Here is a 14,643-nt window from a genome sequence, read left to right as displayed (position 1 = left end):
ATCAACGAGGCTGAGAGGTTGAGAGAAGCATTCAAGCAAATGATGAAGTAGATTTGCATCAGCAGGCGATATCCAAACCAAATCCATCAACATCCAAACCACGACTGGGGCAGTCGTGGATCAGCGGTTAGGGTGTTGGACCCGTAACCGGTGGATCGCTGGTTCGATTCCCCATCCTGGTGTCCATGGCTGAGGTACCCTTGAGCAAGGTACCTAACCCCCACTGCTCCCCGGGCGCTGCACGCGGTCGCCCACTGCCCCGGGTTTGCTGTGTGTGTGCACGTCACTTGGGTGGGTTAAATGCAGAGAACAAATTTCGTTGGAGTGAGTTCCCTCCAATGACAAAATATGTCACTTTAATCTTTAATCTTAATCTTTAACCATACCAAAAGAACCCAACCAACTCCTGGAATCCGAGTTAATCCTTAAAAACATCAGGCCAATTAATTTATACAGCACCAAATTACATCAAAAACACTTCTTATTTAGAGCATGTCCAAACCATTCAAGTGATTCAAATTGGGTTTGTCAACAATGGCTGCAATGGACGAAAGGGTGTGGTTGTATTTTCTCAAAGGAAGCACATGTGCAAGCGTTTGTGTACAGTATAACAAATACTGAAAGTTTGGTTGCTATGAACACATTATCAGGACAGCATATATAGAACACATAGAGTACCACAGCTGCTAAAACTCTCAACAAACCCCTTTCTTCCCTCACGTATGCATACCTCTACACAACACGACATCACATTTGTCTGAACGGCTTGGCTGATGTCATCTGTGGGGCCTTGACAGACAACAGGGTGTCATCTGGAATTTAACAGCCACCCTTACTGGCCTGAGAGCATTAACCGCACACAGACAAACATGAGCTACTTTACATGTGCTTCTGCACTGGGTGTGTGTTTCTCATGAGGCCTCTACAGTGTCAGTAGGGAGATGGGGGGGCAGTAGGGCAGTAATATATGTCATCTGGGTTGGTCTGTGGTTTCTAACCTTTGGCCCACATAATGAGAGCTCAGTGTGATTCCACTGTAGAGAAAACGGTGAAACAGAAACTGCGGTTAACAAGGCACATGTGTTCAAACACACCCACTGAAATGTGTTAATGAACTCACACACGTGTGTGAACAGACACAGAAAACACACGTCCACAAAGGTATGTAGACAGAGGTGGGTACTCAAAGGTACTGCATGTTGCTTTGAGAAATTCTGTCTGTAAGTCTGTATGGTCTTTGACTTGACATATTTAGCAAAAAGGAATTTAAGTATATGTGAGAGTGTCTCTGCATTTTGTGCTCCTTGAAGGGCACAGGTATACTATATATGCAAAAGTATTGGGACACCTGACCATTACACCAACAGGGACTTTAATGACATCCCACTCTAAACACACAGACGGCTTTGTTGGTATAACAGCTTCCACTCTTCTGGGAAGGCTTTCCACAAGATTTTGGAGTATTTCTGTGGGAATCTTTGGCCATTCATGCAGTAATGCATTTGTGAGGTCAGACACTGATGTTGGACCAACAGGTCTGGCTCACAATCTCTGTTCCAGTTCATCCCAATAGGAGGATTTGATGGGGCTGAGGTCAGGACTCTGTGTGGGTCAGTCAAGTTCTTCCACACCAAAGTCATCCAACCATGTCTTTACGGAGCTTTGCTTTGTGCACTGGGACACAGTCATGCTGGAATAGAAAAATGGCCTTCAACAAACTGTTGCCACAAACTTGGAAGCATAGCATTGTCCAAAAAAAGGGGCCCAGCTCAAAACCCATAGGAAACATCCCCGTAAAGAGGTGTGTCTGGATACTTTTGTCTATGTAGTGTACTCCAAGGCTATCTGAGCCCTTTCTCAGTTCAACCACACTTCGGTATTACTTCAATTTCTACTAAAGTTCTACTAAGTTTATGAATGAATCAATAATAAATAACATGCAAATAAAGAAAATACAATGCCTGCTGCATGCCTCAAATAACTGCCCTGTAAATACTGCTATTCAGTTGAAGATTAAGAGACGCCACTTGCTGATCTTAGAGGAGAAGACGGAAACAAATTTTCAGTCAGAGAGGTGAGACTTTTCAAAGGTTGCACTTACCCAGTCCAGTCACAGTGACTCTGGCCTGGGCCTGGATCTTGCCAAAGTGATTGAGAGCCTCACAGACATACAACGCATCATCGTCCACCCACAGGCCTGTGAGAAATGTTGACGTTTAGGTGTAAACCTGGAACATTTAGCCTACAAGTGTGTAATGCGTGTGAACACGTGGTACTGAAAAGACTCACCGGTGATATGTAGACCTCCCCTGCTCTGCGTGACAGAGCCATGTGTGCGGGGCCTGCTGGAAAGGGGAAGCCCGTCCTCTCTCCTCCAGGTGACCTGCGGTTCTGGGTAACCTTGGACGAGGCACACCAGGGTCACATTGGAGCCAATGTCCGCCGCCACATCTGATGGTTCTCGGGTGAACTTAGGTGCGGCTGGAGTAATCAAGGTTAAAGATGGCAAAGGTCAAAAATTCGGATACCCATCCATCTGTACTGCATTCTACAGACAATGAAGAAAAAATACTTACATGATTCAGATTCAGACAAAATTGTGTATTGTGACTAAACTCTCACCTCCTACATCGAGAGAGATCTTTCCTGATGAGGTGCCAGCAGCATTGACAGCCACACAGGTGTAATCTCCAGCATCGACATTCTGGGTCTCTTTGATTGTCAGCGTACCTCCTAAAGTGTCCACGTTCAAGTGTGATGAGGAGTGAAGTTGGACGTCACCTAGCAATCAGATGAAATAATGAAGACAAGGGCAGCTTAGTTTTTATTCGGGCTGTGTGAGCAAACTAAAAACTTCTCAGTCCTATGCAGAAATTGGCCCTGTAATTTGAATGGGGTGTTATTTTGGTTATTTTTCATACTTCCTTTTACTTCAGAGGTGTTACCTTTGTACCACCAGATCTCAGGCTGTGGGATTCCAGATGCAGAACAGGCCAACACTGTGGTTTCTCCAATGCCAATGAGAATATCGCTCACAGCCACTGCTACCACAGGAGATTCTAGGGAAAGTGAATTGTTGAACAATAGACAAAATATGAGTATGATGGAGTGAGCAAATGCAGAACCTGCTGTATGACTTGTGCTCTACCTCTCACCCACAGTCTGCCTCTACAGGATAAGTGAGCACAGCTAACAGACAGAGGGACTGATGGAGGTGTTTTGTCACACTCACCAATGTAAGTGAGGATGGAGGTCATTGCGTCCGTCCCAGCCTGGTTGCTGGCCAGGCAGCCATACACTCCTCCATCCTTTTTCTCCATGTTTCTTATAACCAGCGTCCCATCAGGAGTCATCCTGTGTCTGATCACGCAGGATACGCAATTCAATATTTTCATGGAATTTCAGCGTTATTGAAAAGTGCAAATAGGAGTGTTACTGGCAGTAAAGTAAAACTACTGATACTGACTGATTTCTACCATAAATCAGTAGAATTAAACATTAATAAAGATCAGATCTTTCCATGTCAGAGGAGATGAACTCACCTGCTGGACGCCACGATGAACATGTCGTTGTGGGTCCAGACCAGACGAGGTGGAGGGTATCCGCTGGCCGAGCATCTGATCCTCACCTCATCTCCTGTTGCAAAGGTTTGATTCAGAGGTTCTACTGAAACTCTGGGCACCTCTAGAGGAAAAGAATACAAATTCACCATATCAATCACTTAATCATTATTACATCTAATTCAGTCACTCAGTTCAAGTAAAAATGTCACCATGATTGTACTGAATTCACTTGGTTAGTTAATAATCTATCTTAGTTTAGAGTTAAGAAGTCAAAAAGCGAAAATATTTTTAATGTTGATGTGGGTCTTCTTTTCTCAATGTGAAAATTTTGAGTGAAATATTATTTTCATCATTTAGGATATGAGAGAAAAAACTTCTTCAAACTTCTTCCACAACCCTGAAGAATTCAGACTCAGCTGCGAGACGTAACAGAGCATTAACTTTTACTGTCACCGTAGCAGCAAGAGTGATGGCTGTTACTACAACCAATAATGTTTCACAGCATATCTTTCACCATCATTTCCTCTTTAGTGGTAAAGCAGGGAGGAATATTGAATCCAGACCCAGAGAAGCTGTGGAATTTGAAAAGATTTTCCAACTGATTCATGTTGTGTAATTCAACCCATCAAGGGCGTGTTTTCTCTATTCTATTCCCACTGCACGAATCATCTCCAGAGTCTTCGACATGGATAAAAACGAGTATAAAAACATAATGTGAGAATTAGTAGTCACTATGGAGAGACATAACACTCCCAAAACAACTAAATTCAAATCCATGTCCATCTAAGATGGCAGAGATTGATTTAATTTGAGGTATTTATTTATTTTGACCAAGAGGAAGCCATTAGGGTGAACTTGTCATTCTTTGCATGCCATCTATGAACCAAGATATGACAGTGCCTTTGGGTTGACTGAGAGCAAGCCAGCAGTCACAAGTTCAAAAGGCTGAACAGACACACATGAACACAGTAGGTGTGAAGGAATGTACAGACGTTAGTACTGATGCTTCATCTTCAATCATCAGTGATGCCACGTTCTGAGAGAAATATAGCACATTTACCAGATGCTGACAATAAATTTAGAGGCAGCAGAACTTTTGATATATGACAACCTTGACTCGAAACAAATTGAAATACCTCAACTTGCTACTATACTGATCTTAATCTCTCAGTGCTGACTGTATGACCCAGATATGGTCAAAAGCAAGGCCGTCCGAGCAACTGTAGGGCCCCTTTTTGTGTTTACAGCGAAGGCAGGCGGTCTCTTCGCTTGCATCTTCCAACTCGTGAGGTCACCGTGCCCCGAGGGGTGCAGGGACACCTCTGAGTTCGGGAAAAAGGAGGTCCCTTACAAAGGAGATGCATTCTTCAGCCCTGACTCAGCAGCAGCCTCAATGTGTCAGGAAGAAGCCTGTCTTTAGCGCTCCCTTCATCACCTGCTCCCTGTTTCTTCCTCCCTCGCTCATGTGCAGTCACTCCCACTCACAATGTATCCGACTCCTGCGCCGCCACCGCCACCGCCACCCCCCCGCCAGCAAACTTTGCTCACTTCAAAGTGAGACTAATAACTAGGAGGGGACTGACCAGGGGGTAATTAGGTAACCCCCAGGGCTTGCTGACAGCTGTTTCAGAGAGAGAAAGAGATGAGGAAAAAGAAGAAGAGGCTATAAGAAATTTGCTAAAGAAAAGAGCAAAATGAAAGAAAGCTGTGACAGGACGATGTGCAAAAAACATACAACAGCATCAGATGGAAAAGAGAAAAATATCTATTTAAACTAGCAAAAATGTTTTACTGTCAACTGTACAACTTCTCACTCAGCGAAGATGAGCCAAATGACAGAGTTCCCCTCCAAATCTGTCGGCAGCACCGGTGTTCAACCAACTTTTCAATCTGTGTCACTGAGGTCCACCTTGCAGAGACAACTGTTTTCTCCAAGTTAAAATTACGCCTATACTTTTTAACTATTCAAAATTAGGTCAAGAAAAAATGTCATCTTAAGAAGAGGTCGAACTATTTCGAGGAGTTTCAGCAGCATATGGTCTTTGAATTAACTTCTTCTGAGACTTGTGGTTGTGTAACAAAGTAAATACTCTTGTTCATTTGGACTTATTCAATTATCTAAAACAAAATCCTTCGCTGGTCTTTCCTCAAAGAATTCTGGCTAAAATAATCCACTAATGACAGCTTTTAGTGACTGTATTACATCGCCATTTCCTGGCCAAGCGCAGGCCGATGCTCTGTGGTGCTGGCCAGATAGCCAGCGATACTCTCTTCCATCTGTACAACAAAGTGTTTCTGATTCAATGTCAGTGAAGTGTTACGAACAGGAGAACGAGAGCAGCTTGGAGATGGAAAGCTCTACTTCAGCCCTGCCAGAAAGTCAGGCATAAATAATTTTCACACGTCTCATAAAGCATTACGGTGAATTATTGGGAGCTGGGGAGAGGAGAAGGGCGGGCGCCATGTATTTGGGAAGGAGTTTGTGTTTGTCAAGAGTCTTGTTCCCCCACGTTGTAAATCATGCTAAAGAAACATTCATATGTACCAAAACACAAGGCCTCACAAACACATGCTAGCACACACACACACATACGCCATCAAAATTAAGGCTCAATTGTTGCTGGCACCACCAGTTTTTGGAAGCCGATGTGTGTTTCTACATTAGCAACAAAAGCAACAAATCCAGTATCAACGTCGTCACACAGATCCACGTTTGACACGTACAGACAGAACGGCACACTCCTCACCTTGCACAGTGAGGTAGATCCGTTCTGCCATCACCCCTCCTTCGTTTATGGCGACGCACTCGTACCAGCCCGAGTGATCTGGGGTCACGGAGGACACCTGAAGCGAGAGGTTGGTCAAGACGTGCACCCGTGGGTCCAGACGGGCGTCATGACCTCCTCTCAGCCAGGTGAGGTTGAAGTTGACTGTGCTGACAACGTGGCAGGTGAGGACCGCACGGGAGCCAGGGGATGCCGTTACGTTGCCTTCGGTTGTGATGGCTGGAGGTGGCTCTGCAGGAGGAAGGCATAACGTTGTTGGCAGCTGCCAGGAACTTCACATCATAAAGAAAACTTTTTTTTATTTTTTTACCATAAATGTGTCAACAGGTAAATTTGAGAAAAAACTGCTACACACTTTATGTTTTCTAATCTTCCTTACTTTCTATTGTTAAATCCTGACAGTGTTTCGATCTTTGGGTGAAATTCTCACACGTCACGAATGCATTTAAATTCAGACAAAGAATCACTAATATGGCAAAGCCAGGATGCTTATTTTAGATTGTGGACGCTAAAACTCTCCTAAAATAACCAAGCTGTCAAAAGTAGGTGAATCTCTAAAATAATAAGCAACGCACTGTTGTCACCTGCAGTATGTGTTTGTTTGTATGTGTTTGTTAGCGTCTCATAAATTTATTCCATGTGTTTGGTCTTAGTTGTGCGCAAGAAAATTTTGACTGTTTTGAAATTGGACGCTCATAATTCATACTTCATCCTGTCTTATTTCGCTCTCTCTTCCTCTATCTTTGTCTTTTCTCTCGTTGCCACGTCAAAAACACTCATCCCGTGAGTCTCAGTGCGTTATCAATCATTGTTTTGTTCAGGACTGAGCCAGAGCGAAGCAGCGAAAAGGCCGAAGGAAGGCGAAAAGGGAGAAGAGACGCAGAGGACGAGCGTGATGAAAAGTAGTGGAGGCTTTGGCTCTGATGGGAGGAGGATGCTGGGGATTTCAGCCAGCTCACTGGGATTACGATGACATAAATTTGGCAGCTGAGTGGGTATTATGTGTGTGTTTGTGTGTGTGAAAGTGTCTGCCATCCTTTTCAGCGTATCATTTGTCAAGTAACAAAGGTCGGACTTGTGGGTGAGGAGGATAAATTTCACCAAATTTTAGAGACGTCAGAAGAGGTAAAAGCTGGACAAACTAAGTCCCTTTTGCACCTTTGGACTGAGAACATAGTGGGTGAGTTACAGTGAAGAGTTACACTCATACATTACACAGATCCCTACCTGGCTCCCTCTCTCCTTATTCTGTTTCACAAAACTTCTTTCAGCTACCTCTCACTCTCTTTTTCTCTGCACTCCATCTTCCTCCTTTGTGCTTGGCATTCATCATGTTGATGAGGCTCCAGCGAGTTACACGGAGCAGGAAGTTTTTTGGAAAGCAAAATTTGGACAAGGAGACGTTTACTGACTGCACTGGGACTCGTGTGGTGTCAGCTCTGGTGTCTCATAATGGAAAGGACTCGGAGACTCTGAGGATTTTTGGAAAAGGCAAAAATGATTTTTTTTTTGGTCAGACTAAACATCCTGCTGGTTTTTATCTGTGCTCAAAGATTTGATAGTCACAACAATCTCAAAATCATTATCCAAGAAATTTATTACTTGGATAACGATTAAGAGTTTCTCTGTGAGATCGTAAATGGTTATATATTCAACATTTATTACTGTGAGCAGTGAATATCTGTGCTTAAGCTCTGCCGTGCACCTGAGTTACTGTGTAACCACCTAAACTATCACCGTACTGTTCATTCCTGGTTCAAAACCTGGAAGTTATTTACAGCTTTATATTTATTCTCATATTACACCATTTTTACAGTCTGTTGCTTTACAGGTCAGGCACACAAACCATATCATAAACCTCATGACATGATCGCTGTGAGGCATGGATTACAACATCATGTTAGGCTCAAATTTTCTATAAAATGACATTAATTCTGCCATCATGCAGGTTCTCTGCATGGGATCCCATGCAAGAAACCTCGAACCTCATAAAATTCAACCAACACCGCTTGGATTCCGACTGTATGTTCATAAACGCTGGTAATGTAAGTGCATGTGTGTGTGAACCTACTGAGCGTGACGTAAACTTCGTCTTGCTGCCCCATTTCACCGAAAGTATTTTGGGTCTTTACACAGTATGTGGGTTTCCTTTAAGTGTTATTCGAGTCTAAACATCATATGGGACATTAAAGACTGTTATACTTTAAAGTCCATCTGAAATCATGTTTATCCTGGATTTAGTGTTTGTTGTTCTAATAACATCAACTGACTTTTTCCTGCATTACTAATAGTATCACTAATCGTTATTTCCCACTAGACACATTTGTCAAGTGTTGGCATCAGGGTGTATTTAGGTGGATTATTATTTTTTTTTATTAAATATATTATTATTATTGAGCAGATACTTATGTTCTTGCGATTTCATTTGGACTCTGACTTGCTCGCTGCCCTCCAAGTAAATCCATCACACACCAATTACACTTACTGACAGTGTAATGCTTGCCATCCCCTAAACATTCCTGTCTGACAGTCCTGGCTCATTACATGTAGTGATGGAGGGTAGCTCTCCATGAAATAAACTACGGTACTACAGTTCATTGACAAAAGTGCTGTCTATGTGCGTGTGTGTAATGAGATTTAACAGTAAAAAAAGGTGGGAAAAAAAACAAAATTCAGTCAGATGCATGAATTAAGCACTACTTTTCGTCAAATTCCCTTTGAGTGAGCTAATTTTTGTGAAGATTACGGTAACTAATGACGTCTGCAACAGTTGATTTGTGCTGAGAAAGTTTAGATTTTTTTGAAGACCTTTGCATTTTGTCAGTCTACTTGTAATTAAGACTTTAACAAAACCGATGCATGACAGATGAATGACCAGATAAATTTAATGAGCTGCCTGTGATCACCGTGTAACAGGCTGAAAGATCTTGTTATGTGTGGTTACCTGATACATCCAGAAAGGTGCGAGCTCTTCCCGTCCCAGCGCTGCTAACAGCTATACACTCGTAGTAGCCTTCGTCCTTCAGAGTTACCTGGGGTATTTCCCACGATGCACTGTCAGACTCACTAAAATCAAAATGAAGAACATGTGATACTTTCACCTGCACTATTTGTTGAGAATAAAGCTAAATCCACTCGATCTGCCACAAACTCATCCCTTGTCTGGTGAAAATCCAGTTGGACTTAGTCACACAGGAGTGAAGAGATGGAAACACAATATGGTAGTGTTAACCTCATCCAACAGAGTTTAAAGGTTTTGTCTGCCTGCTGGAGAGATATCTCTATATTGACAGATTCTCATGAAATGTGGAGCCATCAGTCATTGGCCAAAGGGATAACTGGAATGGTTTCTGAGTGTGTAATGACTGAAAAGCTTGTCAAACTTTGTGTGTCTATCAGCTGAGAGAAGATAGGCCAAATTCAAAAGCACTGTGAATCTGTGGAACCTATTTCCAGTTCGAACATGACTGCACTGCTGATTTTTTTCTCAAAAAAGGTGGTAAATACAGTTCTGACCAGCCATGTGTTGCTGAAATAAGACTGGAAAAGGAAAACGGATCAAATGACCTTATGATGAAAGTATATTATGAACTCAACAGCACATCTCCCCCTGACTTCTGGGACTTTCTTCCCTCTTATGTCTTGGAAGAGTTTTTCCTAATAAAGCTGTTAAGGTAAGAGGGTGTTGCGTATGCCGAGCAGATTGTAAACTCCTTTAAAGAAAACTTTTGTGATGCTAACCCTCCTGACTTGACTTGAATTTAAATAACAGTCTCCAAACTGACACACACAGTACTTCCCAGGCCTGCTGACCTGAAGAGTTGGTCCACTCCAAGTCGCCTGCCATCCCTGCTGAATCGCAGTGTGAAGGGGATCAGGCTGTCTACCTGGCATCTGACAGCCCCGCTCTGAAGGTAGTAACCATGGGTTGTAGCTGGCATCAGCACCTTAGGGGCATCTAAAAGGGGGATAAAGAAAATCGGGTAATCATTCAAATTACTCTGCAGTCTCTTACATTACCATCAAATGATGGACAACAATGTGCATCGCTGACCAGGTATAATGCTGGAGAAGGACACGCTGGAGACTCTCTGGAACAGGAAACCGTCCAGGTCGTATCCTGTCACCCTCAGAAAGAAGGCCTCGTTGGGTGGAATGAATTCTGTGATGTTCCAAAGGCCGTACGGCTGCCGCTCCGGGTAGTAGCGGATTGGCAAAGTTTTGATAATTTCGCCTGTAATTGAAAGCAGCTCCAGCCTGTCAGCCCGAGCAGGAGGTGAAAGCCCGGTGGTGTTCAGAAGGATATGGGTGGGAATACCTGCAAAGTCGAGACAACTTTGATTGTATACTTTGCTGTCCCAAAGCCAAAAGGTGTAAGTGAACAGAACAGGTGGCAGCCAAAACAGTCAACAGCTTCAGTGTCCTTTTAACTTTTTAACAATTTGGTAAGGTTGACCTCACTGACCTTGAACTGGCCTACTGGAGGTCTTTTTGAAGTCCAGGGTGGGCTTCCTGGAAAACCCAGCTCGGAAGTCAATAGTGCTGAGACCTGAGATGCGGACTGAATGTCTTCCTTCACTGGAGGTCTGAGTCAAAGGAAGAGGACATGCAGATTTACAGATATTTAATCCAGGATTCTGGCTGTATGTCTGGTAATGCAACTCAGAACTATCACAGATGCACTGGTTACACCTCAGTGATCTTATCTTCATGATAAGGTTTTCTCTTGATATGCTGTGCATGAACAGCATCTTTATGATCCACAACTGTTGTTTGATAAGCAGTGTTAGAGGTTTGGTCCCAGCTTATTTGGTCAAAAACACCAACTGACATTTTGACGATGATAAGTTTTATACTCAAGATAAAACAAAACAAAGAGTAGTTATCAAAGGCAGCACTGAGTGGTCTAAATGACAGACACAGCCACACTGGAACTGTTCTGTAACAGCCTTTTGAATGCCAACCATCCCTGCATGTACAGACAAGCCACTCTAAGAAAGTCAAGGCTGAATGTCAAATATCTCACAGCCGAGCTTATAAAACATCCACAATTCAGAGATGACCCATTCAGTCTGACATCCACACTTTAATTACAGAAACACGACCACTATAATCAAAGAGCAGCTAATGGCTCATGCTGTCTTCATCATGTGCATGTCTTTTGAAGCTTTGTGAGAGACAGAGACAGAGTAATTACAATGAAATATAGGTTGGGGAGAGGTGGAAACTCCTCACCTTAGGTAAAACACATTGGTGGTGTCATAGACACTGACTCACAATTTAGAGCGAAGCATGCAAACCTAAACTGTCATTTGCAATTGCCAGAAATGAAAGATAATGTGTGGATTTACCGTATCTAACTGCTCTGCCTGACAGAGACTTAAATTCCCTGTGAAAAGAAACGTACCAAACAGGCTAGTGCAGAGCATATAGACAGGGAGATAACAAAGCTAGAGGTGGAATGGCTCAAACAATGAGGGAACACCAGGACAAAGGGGGATCCGGCACGGCCTTAAATGCTAATGCCTGCCATCATGAAAAACAATACATGTCGTGGTCATCAAACCTGCCCTAATGACAGCCATGGAATTAACCCTGGTCTTAAGGTGGCTGTAAATGAGGCCATAATTAGGGGAGAGGTCATGCTCTTACCAAAGACAAGAATAGTCCTTGTCATTAAAGCTACTCATTTCCCAATTTCACCCCCACCCCGACAGATTGACCAGCACAGGTCTCAGATACGCCCTCACTCAACTGAATCAACTCTGGTGTGGCTGAGGAGAGACCACCGATACCAACTGGTCTGACTGTTTAGAACACACACAAAGAGGAAAAACTTAGAGGCTCTAACTGCTCATAGTCTGACAGAAAACTGACCAAGATATGCCTGCACGCTAAAATATTCCATCCAAATCCAGGCTGACCGTTCTTTATGTTTTTTTTCTACAATCTACAACCGGTGCCATGCATAAAATGGGCATAAAGCGGGACAAGGGAACAGGATGAAGTCAACTTCTCTGTAAGTTTCACTATAAAAGTCAAAACATTGTTTAGTCTTTGTTTTCTCTGTGTTTGGCAATAAATATCCCAGCTGCCTCGAGTCCTTTAAAATTACTGTTCTGCCTCTTCTCCCCATTGTTTAAACTATTTGATGTGTTTTGCGTTCAGCAGGATACCTGGCTGCTGTCTACACATCAGGAAGAGAGAGGAGCCGACTCAGAACGAGAAAAGATCACACGTGAGGAAAAAGAGTAAGGCAGGTCACTGGATCTGTACTTCCTTTGAGCTGTTTGCATGCTTAAATTACAGCCACTCCACCTGGTTATCAAAATTCAGCATGAAGATTAAATGCATTCATCAATCCTGAGGTCACTGCAGCAATGAAAAGCATGTACATCTAACAATACCAGCATTCAAATTAAACTCACTAGAGGGCCTTTGAAAGATACTATAGTTCCACAAAGCACTAAACGAGAAGCTCAGTTTTTTTTAGTTATTGGGAAAGTACTGTAACTTGCTGTCTGACAGGTTTTCACATTTAAAACTGACAACAAAACCATCATTTGACCGGCAGTTCTCTATGCACACCTGGATCATTTTCTCTTAATAACATAATTTGTTTTATACTAATTACTAATACTGTGTTTAAAAACAAATTCTGTTTAGGAATAGTACAAGGATATACAACGACTTTAGCACAGTGTGAATGTATGGCAGCACAGAGGCGGTTGGGGTGATAGTGGGGTGAGCCCACCATCTACTCCACCATAACATCCAATTACAGGCAGATTAAAAGGGATCAAATTCCTTTTCACACATAATCTATGGCCTGGACCTGACACAGGGGTGTCATGGGCCATTAGCCTTACTGAAACCCAGCATGGCACAACAGTGAAATCCCCCAAAAGTATTTATCCACATTTCTTTCGATGTCCTGGGAAACACGGCTACAGATGAGAGGGAAATATTTTTAGTCTGCGAGCCAGACAGAGCAGTGTGGGGGACTGAGGCTGGAAAAGCCAAGAGAACAAATGGGAAAAACACAATGCATGGGGACTAAAGAGAGAGAACAGACGAGCCTCCCGAGCTGCTCTGTGGGAGAGCATTAGAGGAGTGAATGTGTTTGGATGAAGATGCACAGGGAAACAGAAAAGAAGATAAGTGACGGGAAGAGATTCATGAAGAAAGATGAGATGGGGAGAAGAACGCAAGGCGAACACAGGAGGATGCAATTTCTCTTTTTTATGTCTGTTTGATTTCCCTCATCACAAACTATGAGCACAGTCCACGGACTGGTTCACCATATTAACTGGCAAAGAAAGCAAAGACCTCAATCAAAGCCTTCTGATATGGTATTTAAGTTGATATTAAACAGAACACACAGTGAACTATCTGCCCCATGAGCATCTTTTAATTCCAAAGTGTCCTTTTACAAACAATGGAGAAAACTGAGTGCTCAAAAATGTAAAAAAAAAAAAAATCAATCAAAAGTTGTAAAAGGTCTGCCAGAGGTAAAGTAATATATTGGGGAGAGCATTTTAGTCTATACACAGGAGAAAAAAGACAGCCAGCAGTGCTACAGTTAAAAATGTTTCTCCAGTTTTTCTGTATGTGAAAACAGAAGGGGCTCCATACAGTCCAGTGGTGTTTAGTGACAGAACAAAGCATGAGACTGAACTGTGGGTTAAGGCCTTTTTTCACCTTATAAAGCATGTCAACTTCAGTCCAAAACCCCCCAAAAAAATGCATTACTGGTTGAACGCACCCTCCACATCCATGTTACTTCTTTGAGAGAACTCTACATCTAGATGAGTGAACGCATGCAACTTTAATCTTTGAACACTAAAGTTCTTCCATATCGGTTCATATTGTCATTACTGCCCACTGAGAGGGGGATTGGAGACGCATTAAAAGGCACGACAAGAGGAGAAGAAGAGACACAACAAGAATGAGACACTACAGCTGAATTCAGGGATGTTTTGTTGACTTGTAAGTGAGGAAAAACAAATGCCTCAAATGTTGCAGAAGAACAAAAAGAGCGTAGAAGTGCCAGAGGAAATGATGGGGAATACCGATCCTGAAGAGAACTGATCCCTGTGTGCTCAGTGTTGTACTTTTCTTTGAGAGGAAACACACAGAGATGACACAGCATTTCATCTGATCTCTTACCTGCTAAATCAAACACATAACACAGCTATGCAGAGATGAGGGAAAGTGTCCCAGCAGGAGTCCACAGAAAATACCGGGGCCATCGAGGCCCCCTCAATAAATCACTCATGTAAAAATGCTTGTCA

General features: G+C 42.9%; 1 protein-coding gene across 4 annotated transcripts in view; it reads right to left on the bottom strand.

Annotated features, from left to right (window-relative positions):
* hmcn1 (hemicentin 1) overlaps window positions 1-14,643 on the bottom strand; it is a 79,813-nt gene that overhangs the window by 43,514 nt on the left and 21,656 nt on the right. For 3 of the 4 annotated variants that reach the window (XR_006843554.1, XM_046391153.1, XM_046391154.1), the window contains exons 7-17: window positions 10,815-10,935; window positions 10,404-10,667; window positions 10,163-10,307; window positions 9,294-9,415; window positions 6,311-6,580; window positions 3,543-3,684; window positions 3,233-3,360; window positions 2,946-3,059; window positions 2,623-2,781; window positions 2,290-2,481; window positions 2,102-2,197 (exon numbers count right to left, since the gene is read on the bottom strand). Coding sequence is in view for 3 of the 4 variants with exons in the window: in XM_046391153.1 (XP_046247109.1) it covers window positions 2,102-2,197; window positions 2,290-2,481; window positions 2,623-2,781; window positions 2,946-3,059; window positions 3,233-3,360; window positions 3,543-3,684; window positions 6,311-6,580; window positions 9,294-9,415; window positions 10,163-10,307; window positions 10,404-10,667; window positions 10,815-10,935 (1,753 nt within the window). In the remaining variant the exon portion in view is untranslated. Of the gene's footprint in view, window positions 1-2,101; window positions 2,198-2,289; window positions 2,482-2,622; window positions 2,782-2,945; window positions 3,060-3,232; window positions 3,361-3,542; window positions 3,685-6,310; window positions 6,581-7,576; window positions 7,963-9,293; window positions 9,416-10,162; window positions 10,308-10,403; window positions 10,668-10,814; window positions 10,936-14,643 lie in introns of those variants that run through there. The other variant, XM_046391155.1, reaches the window with a different exon arrangement.

Source organism: Scatophagus argus, chromosome 6, assembly GCF_020382885.2.
Source record: "Scatophagus argus isolate fScaArg1 chromosome 6, fScaArg1.pri, whole genome shotgun sequence".
Classification (NCBI taxonomy): domain Eukaryota; kingdom Metazoa; phylum Chordata; class Actinopteri; family Scatophagidae; genus Scatophagus; species Scatophagus argus.
This window is presented reverse-complemented; position numbering and strand designations above follow the sequence as displayed.